This window comes from Polistes fuscatus, unplaced genomic scaffold (genome assembly GCF_010416935.1).
Source record: "Polistes fuscatus isolate 324 unplaced genomic scaffold, CU_Pfus_HIC Scaffold3, whole genome shotgun sequence".
NCBI lineage: Eukaryota > Metazoa > Arthropoda > Insecta > Hymenoptera > Vespidae > Polistes > Polistes fuscatus.
In genome coordinates, this window is record NW_025113107.1 from 12,365,385 (window position 1) to 12,385,909 (window position 20,525).

The following is a 20,525-nucleotide window of genomic DNA, read 5'->3' on the forward strand; positions in this document are numbered from 1 at the left end:
GTAGAATATTATATCGGTAGAACGATTAATAAAAAACGATTAATATGGTTTTTACGTTACGTAGATAATTTTATAGAATACTTTAAAAGCGTCAGTGATCTTACATTTATTTAATTAACATTAATTTATAGAGATTCGAAGTATATATAATAAAGAATGATATACTTCATACATAAATTGTTATCTAAGCATACGAAATCTACTAAATGAGATCCAAACATTTCGTCTAAGTACAACATGTCTTTGCTATTAACTTTGATAAAAGCGATAATACATCAATCACTATATCTCTTGCATAATTTGTTTATTATTTAATATTTAAAAAGTTGTTTTATTTAAAACATATATGCTAGTAATATTATTTACTTCTTTTTAATAGAAGTTAATCTCTTTGCAAGTCATATATATCCCCCATTATAATCTCAGGATATATCATTATTTATAATAAATTAATGAAATTATGAAAAAAAGAAAAAAATAAATAATGGAATTAAAAGATAATAAGTACGTATGAAGTATGAAAATAAAAATCGTTTCTCATTTCTTAAAGCATGTGGTAGGTAATTTTTTTCTTGCAGAATAGGTGGATGGATGATCATCTATATAATCGTACGTTCTTATTAATGAACGTATTATGTTAATTTTGATATCATTGTGCATGGATTAATTAAGGACAATCGCTTTCTTCGGCACTTTCTTTATTCAAACGAAATGTTTCGCGTCGAATATTTGCATCGATTTTTTCTTGAAGGGGTAAACCTGTTGTTGTTGTACGAGACCCTGAACTATGATAAACGCTACGAGTAAGGCTTCTTGAAAAAAATTTACCATCGCTACATCCAAATCTTTTAAGTAATAAACGCTTAATTTTCTGTTTGCAAACAAGCGTTATGAAAATGATCAAACCCTGTAAAGTATTAATTACATCTGATATATACCAAATATAGTCCCCTGATCCTTCCCATAACGTGGATATGATTTCCGTTGTCCAGCTGATACCCATTACGATGAATAACTTCATATACAGATTGAACCTGTGATCAAACAAAATATATTACTTTATTTATATCGTTATGTGCTTATATTCGTGTTCTATAATTTTTATTCTATAATATTTGCTCGTAAAATATTATGGATGAATGCTATTTAACAAAATCATGACGCATTACCGCCAAGATAATTTCATTGTTGTTACGAATGATTTCGTAATAAGAAAAATAAACTATGGCATGGGAACATCTTCTTGTCGCTTGCCCTATAGCGACGTCTAAAAATAAGCTTTCAATGTTAGTAAGAAAAGATAACCATACCATATTGATGATTCGCACGAGTATAATCTAGTAAATTCATTTGATATTATTTAAAATATATTATTTATAACGATATTAATTATTTTTATATCTAACAATAAGTGTATGACGTTTAGATAAAAATCATATTTTCTTTATAATATGAACACATTCTCTCTCTCTCTTTCTCACTCATTTATTTAAAAAAGGAAGAAAGAAAAGAAACTTAATAAAAATAATATTATACACAAATATATATATATATATATATATATTTATGTATTTATATATACCATTGTTTATTATCGTCGTGACGTCTACTTTCACTTCCTCTTAAATGATGGGCCGTATCTCTTGTGTGTTGTCGAATTTTTAAAGCGGTTGAGATAAATAGACATAAATTGCAGACAATTGATATTGTCACAGGCAAAGTAAAATAAATATACGTCGCATTATTAGCTGAAATAATATTATTCAACATTACACAGTTTGTATTCATATATAAAAATATAAAAATTGTTATTAAATATACTTACTCGTAAACCAACATCTCTTCTCTCCAAGTTCGGGTCGAATTGTATTTTCTGGTATGTTAGGAGCAAAATCCATAATTAAGCATATACTTGTGAAAAACGATGCAATTCCCCAAGCATAGATAGAATATATTATAAATTTTTTTCGATCCCTTTGTTTCACACTGCCCCTTAACGATCGGAACCCCCTAAAACAAATAAGAAATATATTGTTGATTAATCTATAAATAAATAACTGATAATTATATATATATATATATATATAGTATATTAAAATTGTACATTATTTTTTATTGTCACTTCAAAATATTTTTCATTTTTATATTTTCTTTCCTACCTATTATTAACACAAAAAAGAAGGGTATTTGCATAGATACTTAAATGAATAAATAAAAATCCAATGTTAATACTCGATATATACAATACAAAAAAAAATTAGAAAACGGTTATAGAAAATCGATAGTATCACATGGTTAATACGTGAACGTACCTTGGGGAAATTACGACAGTGTTTAGTTAATCTGAACAAAAGGATGTCTCACTTTACAATGATAATGTTTTACTCAACATAAGACATATATATATATGCACATAAATATGGGATATCATGTACGAAATCCATCAAATATTCGTCTATGTATTATGTACTCTGAAAGAGTTTTTAATATTTAAGTAAATACTCATTTAATAAATGCATTTGTTCTAAGTAAGAAGAAACCTGTATTGTGTTTGTGGTCAATGACTAAAACCCACAATAGGAAGAGAGAGAAAGAGTAAGAGAAAAAAAAATAAAAATTAAAAGAGAAAGAAAGGGAGAGAGATAGAGAAAGAGTTTATAGGGCTTGGCAAAATGAATGAGCGTTTAACATGAAACATGTGTGTTAACAAACGTGACTCGATTCTATGTAAAAACTTTAACACCCACGTAGTTTCATTCTTTTACATGGGATAAAACGAATATCACTTAAATTAATATCCTTTTTAAACGATTAATTTTTCGCTAAAATAGAAGGTTTAAATATTGCAAGGAAAAAAAATATTTAATCTCTTTAATTATTGTATATACATATATATATGATACAAGATATTTAAAAAAATATATATATATATAATTAAATTAGGAATATCATATATATGATTTATGTGTGTGATATAAATATTCTTGAAATAATAATCAGACAGAGAGAAAATAATTACGTTAGGGGAGGGGGGTGTAATTATAAAAGATCGAGTTTGTTTATATTTTTCTGAGCTTGTTTTCGTTTTATATCCACTTTCCTTGTGTCCTTCATCGAGATACATTTCGAGAAACGAAACGATGTTCGGTCTCGTAGTATCTTGTTTGGATTAAGTGCCGCAATTTCCTCGGTCTACACCCGTTGTGTTTTATAGAGCAGCCTGGTTTGTATAGGCGGGAGAATCGTTTCTTATGGAATCAGAGTAGCATGAAAAAAAAGTATTTCTTTACTTGGAAAACTTTATTCGTTTTGCTATTTTGCTTTTCTTGTTTTTTGTTTTGTTATTTATCTATCTGAATTATTTTTTCATTAAATTATGTTATACTTGGAACATTTTTAAACCTTCTCACCATGTTATTTGAAATAATTCTTATTTATACTTGTAATGCAAAGCTTTACAATTTTTATAGACAAATATTTTGTATTTTAGGATTATTCGACCCCCATCAAATTGATATTAATTTTATTACATAATAACATTCTATTTTTAGAGAAATATAATTTTATTTGAATGATGATATAAAATTGATCTCACATATGTATTTGCATCCTATACAAGATATAATTAAAATCTTATAATACTTTTCAGAGAGACGATTCGATATATTTTGTAAAATCAATTTTCTTATAAAAGTTATGAAAACAATTAACTTATCTTACAATTAAAATACTTTGTTTCTTCAATAAAATTTAATATCAATTTAAAATAATAATAATCGTTAAATACGTTTCTGCGTATAAGAGTTTTATTTATCGTTTGAAATTTGTCGATCAATTCGAAAAGAAATTAACGAATATTAATTATACTAATAAAAGGAAGAATAAATAACATAAATAAAAATAACAAGACTTTTTTGTTATCGAATTTCTTAATTGATTGAATATTTTAACCAATATCCCACCTAATTGTCAGTTATTATCGTTAAAAGCATATAATGCGTGAAGTAATCATACAGATAAATCTAAATGAAATTGTTGACATTTAGACTGCGGGTGTGTAACATATATGTGTACTTGTATGTATATTGTGGGTCACGTACGAGATATTAATCCTCCCCTACGTCATCTTCAATTTCTCTTCGATGTTTGTTAATTATCAAATTTCTCTATGTCGCCGTACTGGTGCCGGTTGAGAGAATAATTGACGTAAAGATGAAAAACACACACACACACACAACAGACACATACAACAGACAGATTATACGGGTATACTAGAATAAACTGAAACGTATTTTCTATGATCCCATTGACTTGTGTTAACGAAAAAGCACGCAGCCAAGAAAATTTGTATTCACAGAAGAGAACAATTGAAATTGTTTTAAGTATAGCACGAAAGCAACGTAAATCATATGCCAAATTCTATTAACTCCGCAAAAAACAAAACGTGGAACATATCGATAAAATAATATATTACATTGTTCATATTATTTATCATTAAACGATCGTCAAAATTGTAATTGTAATTATATTAAGACATTTTTTTAATTTAATTTTTTGTTAAATATATAAAGTCAAGTATTGATTAAATGTTTTGATAAGTGACATTTTAAAGAATTCTAGAAAGGAAGTTAATATACTCTATTGAGAGGTTTATTATTTTTTTGTTACCAAACTGATTTACTCCTTGATTTATTAGATTTTATTAAAAGCATCCCATTATTGGAAAAAAAATAATAGAAGTAAAGCATTTGTAATATATATATGATGAAACACTGATCACTTACCCAAATGTCCACCAAATGTCAAAACACATGACGTTCAACCAGTAAAAACTTGCCAAAAAGAAGAAATACATGCAGAAAGCTGAAACAGAAAGATAAAATTTGATAAAATTCATGTATCATATTACCGTTCAATTAATCGTTAAAATAGTTTATAAAAATCTTCAAAATAAAAAACAAATATGATCGATTTCGACATTATTAATGCGATCATTATCGATGTAAAATAACACATTTTATATTGTTATAATGTTAATATCGATAAAAGTAAATTTCAATATTTTGTCTAAGTATATATTCTTATGAAAATACATAAAGCAAAATATTGCTAATATATGTAAATATATAAATATTTATGTGTTCGAAAGGAAACTTGATTGACAATTGTTATTCCAAAAAATAAAAATATAGATAAAAACAAATAGATAATACAATACCAAAAATGTAACACAAAGTCTGGTTAATTTCTTGCGATGTCTGCACTATCAGAAGAAATAGAAAGGAAAAAAAAAGTGTACTAATATAAGAACGTAAAGCACAACCATGCAAATTATTTAATTCTGGTATTATAGAATAAATAATAAATGTTAATAAATAACACGGTAACGATATTATTAATCCAATAATCATCAAAATATGAAGCTTTTGATCATCATCGATCATCATTGATTCATCTTCCTCGTCTGTAACAAATTCACAGCACTGTATCATATCGTATCTACCATGCTCATAAATAACGAGACAATATTGATCATGATTAACTATTGGTTCGGAATCGATATAGATCGAGCCATTGTGCAAAATTTTAAAAGATACGTCAATGAGACATTTGTCAGTATTATTACAAGGAATACCAAAAATAAAATCAAAATTATTATGGTCTACTTGTAAATCCGTTAAATTTAGGCTATTGGAATCATAAACGGGCGGAAATTCGGCAGTCTCGTTGGTTAATACACACGTTACATTTACAAAACTATGATTCCATTCGCAACATAAGGATAACAAAGGTAAAGGATCAAAGCTCTCATTCGATAGATTTTTCTTTAAATTTGACGATTGATTTTTTAACGTTCGAGGAGACGATGACAAGTTCGACGAATACGATATTCCGATTGTCAAAAAAAAAATATAACAGCACACGATGACGCTGTTTGTTTTGTGAATTTGATGACGACCCATCATCATTCAAGAACGTTTACTCGTTGACTGATTCGTGTTAGCACATATAGTACACTGGATAGATTCGAATTTTACTTTAATCTCCGACAACTCTTTAACCGCAAATGCGTCATAATTATGAATGGGGGGGCTTTGAATTTTTTCAAGACATTTTATAAAACTTCTTAGTTTGACGTAACGCATTGGAAAATACGATATTAATATTTAAAACAAAAGAAAAATATGTTAAAAAGATATTAGATCGTTCCCCGTTCCGTTACGTTAATTTATTCTCGTTCGTATAGAATGAAACTGGATGAAAGATACGAGACTAATCAACATATTCGACAACATATTAAATGAAACTTACTCGACAACAAATTTAAATGCTTCGAGTTAATGTTAAATCGTTCGTTTTTTTTTTATCGACTTGGAAGTATCTCAAATCTTATCGTAGTTCAATAACTCTTCATAAGTATCAAGTTTTTTCCTCTTACTAGTTAATACAATAAACTCTTTATGTGATATATCGAATTTCACAATATTATATTTGTATTATTCGTGCGATAAAATGATTTTATTTCAAATGGTATAATTTAATCTATTTATTGTGTTATTTTAATTAGTACTCTTACTATTTTAGTACTCATTTATAACTTGGAATGCAAATTTGACTATCTAAATATTCAAACTTAAATCAGAATATTTCTAGTATCTATTTTTGGATTATGTACCATAATACCAATCTCTAACGTTTCTTCGGAAACATTTTAACGCAATATCCTGCAGTTAGAAAACTTTTTCTAATCTAATCTTTTTAATATGGATTTAATATCGTTAAACGTATATAACATTACGTATCTTAAACGTAAAGCACCTTTTTTAAAGTCTATCGGTTTTTTTTAAACGTATGATTTATCTGTAATAGTTTATCTCCAGATAAAGATTTAAGTGAGATAAATATTATTTTTTTCTTTTCATTTCGATATGAGTAAAGGAATGACATTGATAATGAATTTACCAAGAAAAACGCAGCACGTATTCGAGATCCGATGTTCGGGTACAATTTGTACCGTAGATAAAATTGCGTATGATAATGTCAACGATGCTATGTATGCACGTAGAATGAATCCATGTAAATTCCTTAATTCCTTGATGATCGTGTAAACCAACCACGTTATTATGAGGAACGGTATGGATATGATCATACCCAACGAAATGAGGAACCCAAAAAATATTGACTTGGTATAGAGATCATTTATTTCTTTCTCGCACAAGTAAACGAGATATTCGTTCGGAAGAAATTTCGTTGCAGTAATACAATATTGTCTTGGATTCAATATTTTCCTGCCCTTATCCACAAAGGGCAAATAGAACGAACCGTTTCGCAAAAGGAAGAATCGTTCTTCCGGATAATTAGTAGGATTTAATGGATACTTTCGATCTTCTTTACAAGGATTCCAATACAAGAAACGAAAATTCTCGTCATTTGTGGTAACGTTCATTGGCAATAAATTCATCGTGTAAACTCGTGGTAAAGGCACCGTCCCATTTTCTATCTTTTTGCACTTATTCTTCGAAATAAGGTAATAACCAGGAGGACAACAAAACGAAATACAATTTCTTTCTTGAACGCAATATTTGATATAATCTTCTTCCGTATTTTTCCTTGGAATTAATTCTTCCTTGTACGTTGTATTTTCTTAAAATACAAGAGACATGAGATTTTAATTATCAACAATGGAGATTAATAATCACAATGATGTTCCGTTTATCTCATCGATATTATAAATACATATTAATTATAAATTACATATATACACTTCTATTTATTTGGTCGATTTTTTGGAAAATTTTTTTATCAGTTTCTTGTTAAATAAATATATATATATTGTCAGTCTTTATAATAAAGGTAGGTTCGCGTTAGGATTACGTATTGACACAGATTATATATTGATACAAACCGAATAAATAGCAGCCTATATATATGTATATATATATATATATTGTATATTTATCTATACACACGAATAGATTTGAGAATGCATTTTAATCACCCATTAAATTAGATATATTAAAGTTCGTTCCTTCTTTCAGATTTTTATTTTTGAATGTGGTACTTCCGTTGATAGCGTCATACGCGATAAGATTAACATTAGTAATTGAAATCACATTATTCACAGAATCCGATGTTGCATTTAAGTACGATATTACTCTCGTACTTTTTTGAAATAAAATTATCGTCAAAAGTATTACAAACTTATTATTGACGATTGCCATATTTTATTATTATTATTATTATTATTAGTATTATTTTTATTATTATTATTATTATTATTATTATTATAACTCCAAAAAAACACGTTTAAAAGAATTTGAGAGGTGTTGTCAACGATAAAACGAGAGCAATACTAATCACAAGAACAATTCTGTTGACCACCACCCTTGTCCTATCGTTGATAGCATCCGTTGGGAATTCCGATTACGATTCCTTCACTATACTCATAAATAAGAAGAAAAATAAGGTCACGAACGTTGATGATACCGTGTAAAACTTCTTCCAAAGTAATTGGTAATAAAACTCATTAGAATTATTAACAATTAATGAAAAAGGATCATATCGGAAGACACTACATAATATAATTGACAATATCTCAAAAGAATTATGCGTGTCGATAATTTCAAGATTGTGTTGAATGTGGAAGAGAATATGAAGAGGTCAACAATGTGTCGGTTATATTCAAATCTATCAATAAATTGAATTTTTGTTGTGAATTGATTGAAATCTTGATTCTGTCATAATATCGATTAAGAAAATTATGACCAAAAAAATGAATAAGATGTTTTTTTAGAATGATTGTGTGAAACTAATGAGATAAATATAATCTATAGATAAAAAAATAAATAGGATATATCGAAGTAGGAATATATAGTGGGATATCTAAAATATAGTTTATGTTAAAAATTATCAAAACTATTTACTATCTCTATTACATAAAACAAATCACAAACTACTGTAATTTCAAATGGAAGTAACTACGATATCAAATGCTTTTTTGGCCACATTAACGATATCATTGATAGATTCGTCATAATCATACAAGTACATGTCTCTATCGTTAATTTTGCAATAATGGTAAGATTAATCGTAAGTGAGCGATAACAATTTTACAATATGTTCAAAAAAAAGTAATACGTATTTACATCAACGATGATATTTCATTCGAAATTTGTGCAATTATTTATAAGATTTTTTATCATTCGATCCGACCCTAATTCTGTTCTAATTGTATTCTGACTATAAAATATAATAAAAGTAAAAATTAACATATTAATCGATCTTCGTATAGATAATATTTAATCCTTCAAAGAATTGGATTAAACGTTCTTAAAAATAGTATGATTATTTTGTTACTACGTGTGATGAGTACGACTTGTTCGTCGTAAACATGAGTAATTGTTTCCGAGTATTTACCACTAAACATTAGTAAGTATTGATAATTAGAGTCTAATAATTAAAGAAAACATATATATATAACATTGTAATATGTATAACATTGTTAAATAACAATGTTACGATAAACTTTAAAAAATTCTTACCTGCGGTTAGACATATTTCATGCGGCAAATACTTGAGTTGTAAATTGATGAGAAAACAATAGGATATCGTGAGACAAGCAACATAACACATTAGAGTTTTTCCATAAATATTTCGAAGTTCTGGTATGATGGCATAAACTAAAAAAGTTATGATCAGAAAAGGTATGGACACTATCGTCATGATCGGATAGATCCTTTCTTTTGCAGGTAACACTTCTTCCGTTTCTGGTTGAAAACAAATTAAAACGGTTATCTTCTTCAACGATTCGTGCCAATCTATACAAAAATTCCATTGCGGATAAATAGTTGATCCAACATGAAGGGTACCATTAACTTCGAAAAAAAACTTATCTTCTTCAAAGTTTTCCGGTTCTAATTTATAACTTTTATTTGGACAGATATTATTTCGCAGAAGAATATAATGATCGGCAATATTCTTTATATGTTGTATTTCAGATGTCAATTGTTCTTTCTCTGCTCTTATATCGGGAAGAACCGTACGATTTTGTATTTTCATACATCTGGCGATTTCACCATCGCTTAAAACCTCCCCATCTTGACAGCATTTTCTCAGGCAAGGTCGTAACTCACAAATACATCCACGTATGGAATTATTTTGGATCCAATACAGATTGGTAGGATATAATGTATCATCGTGAAAAATAGAACCATTCTCGTATCTTTGAATCTTGTCCTTTTCTAAAGGAACCGTTAATGAATAATGGCAAGGTAAATCTTCGGGACGCGTTGGTACTGTTTGAATAACAAAAATATATGCTAAACTTAAAAGTTTTATACACGATCCCATTAGAACGAGAGAGTTGTGAAAAAAAAGAAAGAAGGAAGAAAATTAAAGATGAAAAAAGAAAACAAAAAACAGGGAAAAAAAGGTGAGCAAAAATTTTTTGCGGAATGAGAAAAAAGCAAAGGGATACCCTTAATAACATTAATAATAATAATAATAATAATAATAATAATAATAATAATAATAATAATAATAATAATAATAAAAAGAAGCGCGTCTCGAAGGATCACCTTCTAACTGTCCCTGTGTGTTTTGTTAGATCCTATTTATTATATCCTATTCTTTATTCTGATCTAGTATTTCACCGGTGCACGTAGCCGACCCACACTCGACGCGGACGACTCGTTGCTAACTGCGGACGACAGCTGTCTTTCCACATTCGCACTCATTTTTACCATTCCACCTCTCCTCCTGGGCTAACTTCCTACTATATCATATAGGTTTTTCGATTATTCCTCGAGGAATAATTATATGTTCTTTTAACGTTTATTCTAAACTCTACTATATTATTTTAAACGTTTTATTTAGAGAGAAATGTGTTTATATGATTTGGTGTAGAAAACTTATTATTTTTTCACACAATTTAGTCGAAATTATTAAATATAACTTTTCTTTTAAATTTGACTATTATCGCGCGTAAAATTTAAGTTACTCAAAACTTTAATCTAATATTTCTATCTCATAATAATTGATCGTTAATTCATCTTTTTAAAAAATTCTGATCACTTTTGTCTCGTTCCAAAACGATTCAATTTTTTTCCACGTGTTTATACTTCTCCTACCGTTTTATAAATAAAACTTAAATTATTCAATCTAATATTTTTACGTTATATATATATAAATCTGATAAAATGATATATATTTTAAATATAATAAACATATCTTACATTTTTTCCGCGAATTATTACAAATATTTATCTTATACAGGATAAAAAATGGCGGGAATTTATCGATACCTACCCGCTTCATTTATCATTATTTGAACTTAACACATATGATATTTTTAGATACTCTCTATACATACGTTTATATATGTATATTATTTTTATTTCTTAAAAAATTAATATAAAATAAGTGATGTTATTGTAAAAAGGTATAATCTTTTATATTATCTCTTTTAAATTATCTTTTTAAATAAGTTTTATATTTCGAATATAATCGAAAATAAAACGTCGATTAGTTATATTTGCACCATCTGGTGAGAAATATCATAAGCTGTTACATCACACGATGAAAGTTGTATAAGCAATAATACTATCTGCTTTGACAGTTGCCGTCCAAGGGGCAACAGGGAAAAGAAGAATAGTACGTTTTCTCCACTTATCCCCACTTTTAACGCTTTTTTTGACAAAGTCGTAAGATCTCTATATTTATAGTGGGCATACTAATATTTTACAGTCAACCATTGATAAAACAACACTTAACAACTACGACAATGCCTTTATCTATCTATCCAATTTTTTTTTTAAACGTGTTCCTCTTTTTTCATTGATGAATCGAGTTAGTAGTTGTGAAAAAAATATATATGATATAGAATTACGTGAAGTAAGAGTGGAAAAGAGGCCGGGCTTTCTAACCAATGAGACACGCAGAAGATTTCTGTAAATGGATACCAATTGGTCACAAACGAACAGTACATTCTTATATAGACGAAAACAATATATTAGAAGCATTTATTCGCGAGATTTTGCATTTATAACATCATCACGCCGTCTCACTTCTGTTTCAATATATCAAAAGTAAGTTTTATCGTTATAATTTATCCAAATTCAAACATAAAAGACACGTTTAACTATACGATCTGAACTTGACAAAGTCTAACAATTAAGTAATATATTTCATTCGTTCCGTATGTAATATCAATTGCCACAATTAAACAATACCAATAATATAAAAATCATAACAATTACATATATTAACATAAGGTTTATACATACACATATTTATATATACGTAACTATAATAAAAAAGATAAAATATGAACTTACACGTAGCATAAATTATTAAGTTATGATCGATGTAATAAAGTAATTGTTATTGACAAATAATGTATGCTCATTTTAAATAGAAACAAATAAATCTTTTTTTATTTAATGTACTATTTTTCAAGCTCCTTCATTATTTTTATAATAATAATTTTTTTCTTTCTTTTTTTTTTTAATAGTTTTTAGTAAAACAGTTCCAAATACAATAGAGCATCTATATTCATACAACATGTGGTAATATATATATATATATATATATATATATATATACATATATACATATATATCGTTAAATAATCAAAGTAAATAAACTTATATACAACTTATGTATAATTTTTCAACAAAAAATTTCTTTCATTGTCGATACGAGAACATAGCGCTGCATATTTGCAACTTATATTTTTACGTTATGTTTATATTACTTGTACATTTCAATTAGTATAATTTTATGATACATAAACGTTCTTATCGATCATTTTCGTTGCAATTTTTAATATTAAAAAATATATCTAGAAAAACTTTACGTGTGCATGAAATTAAACATTTATAGATTTTTTTGATATACCTATTTTTGTTTTTCTTTTTTGTAATATAAAAATATTAAATAATATTTAAATATTTTTCATTTTTATTCTTTCGATATGTTTAATAATTCTAATGAATGCGTTTCAACATACATGCCCCACATATGTACTTTTTAAACAAATAAAGAGACGTATACGTTTACATAATTATATAGACGTGGACACTTTGAATTATGTACATGTAATATATATGTTACGATTTATTAAATTAGATTGAAAATATTTTCCGAAGGAAAATATTCTAATAATTTATCTTCAATTTCTGTAAAAAACTGATTTCACCGATTACGTAAAAGAGTGAGGTTTTCAATGTAAACACACACACCCGCACATACTACATATATATATTCAACATGTGACGAAGTCAATCACCGCTTATCTTTAATAATATGTACATACAAAGTATAAAAAGTCCCTAATAAGATTTTTCTTATCATTTAATATTATTTTTATCGATAACAAAATTTTTGATTAATGTCTCATAAATTAAAAAAGTAAATATATATATATCTATATGTTTAATAAGTTGAGTGTGTAGTGTGCGCAAGTGTGTAATACGATATGTCGAGAATTATTCGCCAGTTTACATGTAAATAATATATAATTATTTTATATTTTTCACATTCCTTTTTTTTTTTTAATTCTATTAAAATATCCCTTATATAAATCCAATATAATAATATAAATTTATAATATATGTTATCACATCGTTATAATTGTTATTCATATACATTTGTTTGTTCATTTTTGTGGCTTTAAAAAATATTTTAATTATTAATACGAAATTTTTGTTTCCACACGTCATGACATTCTTACACAATATTACTCTAAATTTTTTATATTATTTTTCGTTTGATATGCGTATTATGTGCAATGATCTATCGACATTTCATAATATAGACAAACATATTTTGTAATAAACGGTATAATCAATGGTTATAGTTAAGTTGAGAAGGTCACGATACTTGTGTGTGATAAGAATAAATGTACATTTTGTTAATATGTATATTACATCTATAATTACTTAACAAAAATATTTATTTAAGCAAAATTATGATTAAATAATAACAATTATGTGATATTAATATATTATATATACATATACAATACATTTGTTCATATGTTCATATAATAATCAAATTTTTTTAATATCGTTATTACATTAATTTAAAAAAAATAGTGACACAAATGGCAAATATAGAAGAAGTCAAAACTATTTGGAGAATTGCGGATGCAATAACTTTTGATGTTGATTCTACTGTTATTAAAGATGAAGGCATAGATGAACTTGCAAAATTTTGTGGGAAAGGCAAACAAGTTACAGAATTGTAAGTATATTTTATATTATTTTCTTACCAATCTATTGTCTATGCAAAACAAAGGATATATATTAAAACTTAATTATGTCTAACAAATAAATTTTATATTATAATGCATTATTTCAGAACGAAGCAAGCGATGCAAGGAAATATGACATTTCAACAATCTCTTTCAGTAAGATTGGGTATTATAAGGCCTAGTTTATCACAAATTAAAGAATTTATACAAGTACATCCTCCACAGCTTACTCCGGGAATAAAGTAATATGCTTTTTTGAAACATTATTATATAAAACTGTTAGATGTTACAATAGATCTAATTGAGTCATATAAATATTGCAGAAATTTGATTAAAATGTTGCATTTACACAAAAAGGAAGTATTTCTTGTTTCTGGTGGATTTCATTGTTTAATACGTTCAGTTGCGGAGCAACTTGATATACCGCCTGAAAATGTTTTTGCTAATAGGCTTAAATTTTACTTTACGGGTTAGTATTTTTTTCTTTTTTTTTTATAAAAGATAATAATTAAAAGAAAGAATTAAAAATATAAAAGTGAAGAATGTTTTATATTTAGGAGATTATGCAGGATTTGACGAAAATGAACCAACATCGAAAAGTGGTGGAAAAACAGAAGTTATTCGTTTTCTGAAAGAAGAAAAAGGATTTAAAACAATTGTTCATGTTGGAGATGGGGCAACGGATTTAGAAGCTTCTCCTCCAGCAGATGCATTTATAGGTATGCATACTTATTGTAAATATAATAAAAAATCTTATATACACAGAGTTATTTGGTTCAGAAATAATCATAATATTTATAACTATTTTATGTACACTGTGATGTTTATATATTTATAGGATGTAATAGAACATGTGGGGTCCACCCACTTCGAGTGCTTATTGTACATCTAAAAATAATAAAAAGAGTTGCTATAAACACATGCTCTATCTTTCTTCGTTTATGAGATATAATGTATTTTGTAAACAGAGTAATCTTCGTCTGTAAACCATTTTAAGTGCTAAGTACTAAGGTTCAGGACAAACTTTTCAACAAATTTTGGAACCATTCAGATTAATTGGATTTATGAAAAAATATCTAGAAGCTTGTATCAAAATGCGATATAATCATTTTAAGTATTTTCTATAAAGATTATTAGATAACACGAAATCAAAATAAGATTCTTATATCTCATGAATGAAGACAGATAGAGCATATGTTCGTATGAATTTGTTTCATTATTTTTAGATGTACAACGATCATCTCCCGAAGCGGATTCCATATGTTCTATTACATCCTATATATTTTTACTTTAAAATTTTTACTTTAATTTATAGGTTTTGGAGGAAATGTGATTAGAGAGACTGTTAAATTAAATTCAAAATGGTTTGTTACAAACTTCGATGAACTTATAAATAATTTGTAATTTTAGATAGGATAACAATAATTTGTACAAATGTATAACGCAATTAAATTATTTTTATATGAGTTATAGACGAAATATTGATTAATCCAATTATTTATAATATTAAGTAAAAATATCGCAATACAGTTTTTATTTTACATTATATTGTTTTAAAATTTCTCAAAATTTTATTTTATACATATTTAAGTATATTTCTGTTATTTATATTTAAAGCTAGACATCGACTTTATTCTGAACATTACACACGAAAAGAAATAATATATTTGTACTTTATACTAAGAAAATAACATTATAAAATTTGTAATAAATTTTCCGCTTTTTTATTCGATATCCATTGCTGTATTTTATTTTTTAATTCTGTATTAGGTTTTATCATATCCATAGTAAGAGGAGAACGATTGAATGGATCTGTCTGATCACTCAGTAAGTGCCTAGAACAAAAGTATAAAATTATTATATCCATATATTATTGTCAAAACTATTATAAATAATCATTAATTAAAAATCAACCTGGCAATGGTTCGCCGATCAATAGTTATTTTTGACGAAGGCAAAATAACTGGATCGATCATAAGGGTTGACATAATAGGATCGAGAAATTCTTCTGGAGCTTCTGTTAGAATTTCATCTTCTTTTCTTTTTATAGTAGCAGCTTTTTCCACATTTTTGGCAAATTGATTTAATTCTCCTAGAATATTAAAGCCTCCTATGCGAACTACAATGAAAAATTATATTATAAATGATCAAAGTTAAACGATTTTAGAAATAAATAATTTATGAAAAATAGAAAAAAAGAAATATCTTACGAAGCACTTGATCTGCTGATTTAAAAAGTTTCGGGCTATAAGAACGACCGTCTTGAGATACGGCCAATGTAAATGACTTGTTTTCACTCAAATTGACATAAATTTTACATATATCTAACACCAAATTCGCTGGTTCGAATCCATATTCATCTTGATCATCGACCTTTGACAAAAAAAAATAATTAACATTACATAATATTATAATAATAAATATTTATATTCTACATAAATTCTAAAACCTTAAAATAAATAAAGTACCTTAAGCTTGTTTTTATCAGGCCCAACTAATTGCAATAGTAAATAATTAAGCATCGAAGCTATCCGATCTACCATTGTTGGATGACAAAAAATAGATTTTATTTCAGATGTCAACATTTTTATCGTCTGTATAGTTTTTCTGCCTAAGATATTATACAATTGTGCAATCGTGCCTACGTGATGAAGGATATTCCTTTGTTGAATACGTTCGTTTGGAGGTAATTTATCCCATTCTCCATTATCCCTTAAAAATTATGTAAATAGTATTATTTTGTAATAATTATATCAATATTTGTATATAAAATATAGTTAAATCTTTTCATAGTAAATATTCCACATTAACCAACCTTGCTTGAATCATCTTCCTTAACTGTGCCATATTAGAAAGAGCTTCGTCTAACAAAAAAACAGCATCATTCATCAAAAGATTGATAAATCGTAGAAACAAAGGTGGACACACAGCTTCCATATTGGCTTCAGCATCTTTAGCTAAAGCACTATAATTATATAGAAAAAAAAGGATTTTAGTAATTAATAATATTAAGTTTCAGATATACAAATATGTTACATCTCTCATTTTTAATTTAACTTACATAAATTTCTTACGGTGTCCAGGTAGTTCCCACAAATAATGCATAATAGTATACATAGGTCGACGATAATGAAACTTTTGTTCAAATTCTACACTTTGCCCAGTCATTTCAATACTAACGAACACTTGAAGTAATTGAGCAACTATCTGTATTAAACAATAAGGAGATACCATTATTGTGAAATCGAATTTATTAATTTATGCCTTATAAAGAATAATTACTGACTTGATGAACATATTGGTGCGTTTTGAATAACTGTTGCCTATGGAATGCTCTCAGAGGAAGATCCTCGTCGGAAGGAGGTAAAAGTGCCCATAATCCTTCGGCTAATCGTGCACGTAGGTGAGGATTATAAAGACGATGCTCATCCATTAATAATATTAGCTATGACAATAAATTATTTCATTTCAATTTATAATTAAAAAGTATAATATGTTATTATTAATAACTTACTTCTGTCATTATTGGATTTAAAAAGGTTTCTCCTTGTTCTTCGAAAGTATCTGTGCTGAATTCTCGTAAAATACATAAGAATCCAACTGTATGTTCCACAACAAATTCAGGAATGCATCTATTATAATATATAATAATTAGAAAATATTATATTATATTAGGATATGTATAAAAACGGTAACAAAATTATACGAACATATATATATATTATATATTATACCTTAAAGTAATTGGAACTTTCTCTGACAAAGGGAAACTGAGGTGTCTATGCTGTTTTGGTATATAATCATCGTGACTATCTTCTCCGTGTAACTCGTATACATTATCTAAATTTACTTGTATTATCCAATTTGCTGTTGTCGCATAGAATTTGGCTAGATTATTCAACATTTTAGGAGGACATAGACTGGCTTTTAAAGTCAAGTATCTATAATATAAATTTTCAATTTTATGATGGGAACTTTTTTATACGAATTAAAAAATTAATTTCTTATTATTAAAATTTACTTTGTCATCTCCACTTCCATTTGTTGAGCAATCATTCTATTAAAACTTCGATTAATAGGAGCATCACGCGAATCTTGAAACCTTTGTTGAACAACAGATAAATCTTGTTGCGCTCTGCAATTTTAATAATACAAAATATTAACAATTTGTTTTTATAAGAAATCAAAATATTACCACTTACTTTTGAAGTTTTTCTATAACAATTCTATATCCAAGATCCAATGCACGATGTGTTAAAAAGAAACACTCCGTTGTAAAAGAAAATAACTTTGATACTGGTCTTACTTGACCTTCTGGTGTTGGTATCAAACAAGTTTCTTGGGACAATCCTTTTATATGTAAACCACGATTAAGACTTTCCTCTTCATTTGCAGGCTGTAATTTGTTTTTATTTTAAAAACTATTTATTAAACTAGAACTGTGTATTTAGTATACAAACCTCAGCTGCACAATACGTTGGATCGATTTTAGGAAACTTCATCTCCTTAGCTTGAACGCAAAACGGTTGACAGAGTTGCAATAACATACCTCCAAAATTCAACATAAATCCATCTGATGCGTTTAATGATGGACCAAAATTAATCTCATTATGAGAATTCCAAAGCTTTCCTCTACTTGCATTCGCATGAAGGCAGTCTCCTATCCATTGCAAAGTCATGTGACGAATTTCTGGAGACAATTTCAACAACGAATAGAAAATGTGTTCTATAGAATCAGTTAACGCGTCCAAAGCTACCCATATGTTAGATCTAACTGGATCAGAAGGCTAAAAACAGATAAATTTAAAAAAAAGAAAAATACAATAAACATTTAATCATGATAATAAGATAAAAATAATTTACCTCAAATGACTTAGAGAAAAAATCAGTTCGTGGATTTACTGCTTTTGATAAACAATTCAAACAGAAAAATGCACCGAACAATGTTTTTTCATAATCTTTACCTTGATTAGACTTTGGTTTATTATATTCTAAAAGTAATTTAGCTAAAGATTCATGATTGCAGAACATATTAAGAATAGTGAACCAATGTTCACGAAATCCTACAAGAGTGCTTTGAGCAGCTTCTTGGTGAATAATATTAAGGATAGGAGTAAAAGATATTTTAATAACTTCCTCCAATGTATCTTCATTTGATGAGCATATTTCTGATACTAGGCCTTTAAAAAATTCTGATAAATCAGCTGAATCTTCCAAAAACAAGCTGACGAATTGGTAATAAACCTAAATAATAAAGTATAGAAATAATATAGTTTTTATTTACCAGTCTAGAATAGAATAACAAATTTAATAATTTATATAAAGAAAAGTATATATATATAAGTACATACGTCCTGATCATCGAATAAATTTGGCTCTTGTAATGCTATACCAACATGTCTCAATACAATAAGTTTTAAATTATCAATATAATCGAATAATTCTTTATTATCCTCATAATTTTTCAAACGACGAAAACTTTCGTAAAGATAAAATATAACTTGGGTCTCAACAACATGACTATCGAAACTATTAGAATGTTCATTTTGGATTAGATTACTCTTTGGACTAGGCATCACTATTCTTTCAAAAATAGCATCTTCTATAGAATCAGCAGCTACTGATACCAAATCTTTATGTATTTCTATTATTTCATTCGAATTTAACATCAAACCAAATACATCTGCCATAACTTTGGCTTTCCTTAATTTGACTTGATACTCATCAGATACTTCATTAGTTAATAATTCTTTATCCTTGTCATGATTCTCTTCGATACATTGTTTCTCATTTTTACCATTGCTTGTTTCACTAGCTTGTATTGAATACAACACAGCATCATCAATGGTAGAAAATAATCCAGCAAAAGGATTACAATTTACATGATCACTCATGATTACAACAATATAATTCTATACAAGTAACAAACTTAATCATTTCGTAATCAAACGTTATTGATAGATTGTCATACTGTTATTCGGATGATTATTAAAACACATGATAAAATATGTTCAAATAACACGATCACACACGGTTTACAAAAAATTCTAGAAAAATGTTAATAATCCAATTTGACGTTGACGTATGTTCGTTCTTTCCGATAAAACCACCATGACTCTCCTAATTTGTTACTGACCTTAAACTTTCAAAGCAAATAATTCATGTAGTAACTTTACATTCACTAGATGTCGTAGAGTGTCGGTAGAATGATTTTTATATAAATATATATAGATACTTCGTATATAACTATAATACTACAGAGACATATTGA

At 27.2% G+C, this 20,525-nt stretch overlaps 3 protein-coding genes across 6 annotated transcripts; 1 reads left to right on the forward strand and 2 right to left on the reverse strand.

The window, feature by feature from the left end:
• Nucleotides 1-387: 387 nt before the first annotated feature.
• Nucleotides 388-10,387, reverse strand: LOC122520087 (G-protein coupled receptor Mth2-like). Of its 2 annotated transcripts, none has more exons than XM_043640026.1 (5): nucleotides 9,543-10,387; nucleotides 4,785-4,863; nucleotides 1,826-2,010; nucleotides 1,583-1,748; nucleotides 388-1,034 (listed from the first exon to the last, which is right to left on the reverse strand). In XM_043640026.1, the coding sequence occupies exons 1-5, from the start codon at nucleotides 10,348-10,350 to the stop codon at nucleotides 668-670; spliced, it is 1,605 nt and encodes a 534-aa protein (XP_043495961.1). In that variant the 5' UTR covers nucleotides 10,351-10,387; the 3' UTR covers nucleotides 388-667. The 2 variants fall into 2 exon arrangements, with proteins under 2 accessions (XP_043495961.1, XP_043495962.1); XM_043640027.1 differs by lacking the exon at nucleotides 9,543-10,387 and adding an exon at nucleotides 5,219-6,000.
• A 1,223-nt stretch (nucleotides 10,388-11,610) lies between these two features.
• LOC122520000 (phosphoserine phosphatase) lies at nucleotides 11,611-15,771 on the forward strand. 3 transcript variants are annotated; one of them, XM_043639872.1, is made up of 6 exons: nucleotides 11,611-12,086; nucleotides 14,097-14,244; nucleotides 14,362-14,496; nucleotides 14,578-14,723; nucleotides 14,812-14,973; nucleotides 15,570-15,771. In XM_043639872.1, coding segments are annotated over exons 1-6 (681 nt in total). In that variant the 5' UTR covers nucleotides 11,611-12,085; the 3' UTR covers nucleotides 15,659-15,771. The 3 variants fall into 3 exon arrangements, with proteins under 3 accessions (XP_043495807.1, XP_043495806.1, XP_043495808.1); XM_043639871.1 differs by lacking the exon at nucleotides 11,611-12,086 and adding an exon at nucleotides 13,395-13,505; XM_043639873.1 differs by lacking the exon at nucleotides 11,611-12,086 and adding an exon at nucleotides 13,708-13,902.
• Nucleotides 15,694-20,461, reverse strand: LOC122519997 (ubiquitin conjugation factor E4 A). Its single transcript, XM_043639868.1, has 14 exons — nucleotides 19,606-20,461; nucleotides 19,118-19,498; nucleotides 18,715-19,041; nucleotides 18,457-18,650; nucleotides 18,276-18,389; nucleotides 17,989-18,195; nucleotides 17,769-17,886; nucleotides 17,541-17,699; nucleotides 17,316-17,461; nucleotides 17,070-17,219; nucleotides 16,723-16,966; nucleotides 16,465-16,627; nucleotides 16,169-16,373; nucleotides 15,694-16,089 (listed from the first exon to the last, which is right to left on the reverse strand). Exons 1-14 carry the CDS (start codon nucleotides 20,146-20,148, stop codon nucleotides 15,948-15,950), a joined length of 3,093 nt encoding a protein of 1,030 aa, XP_043495803.1. The 5' UTR covers nucleotides 20,149-20,461; the 3' UTR covers nucleotides 15,694-15,947.
• Between the last annotated feature and the right edge of the window lie 64 nt (nucleotides 20,462-20,525).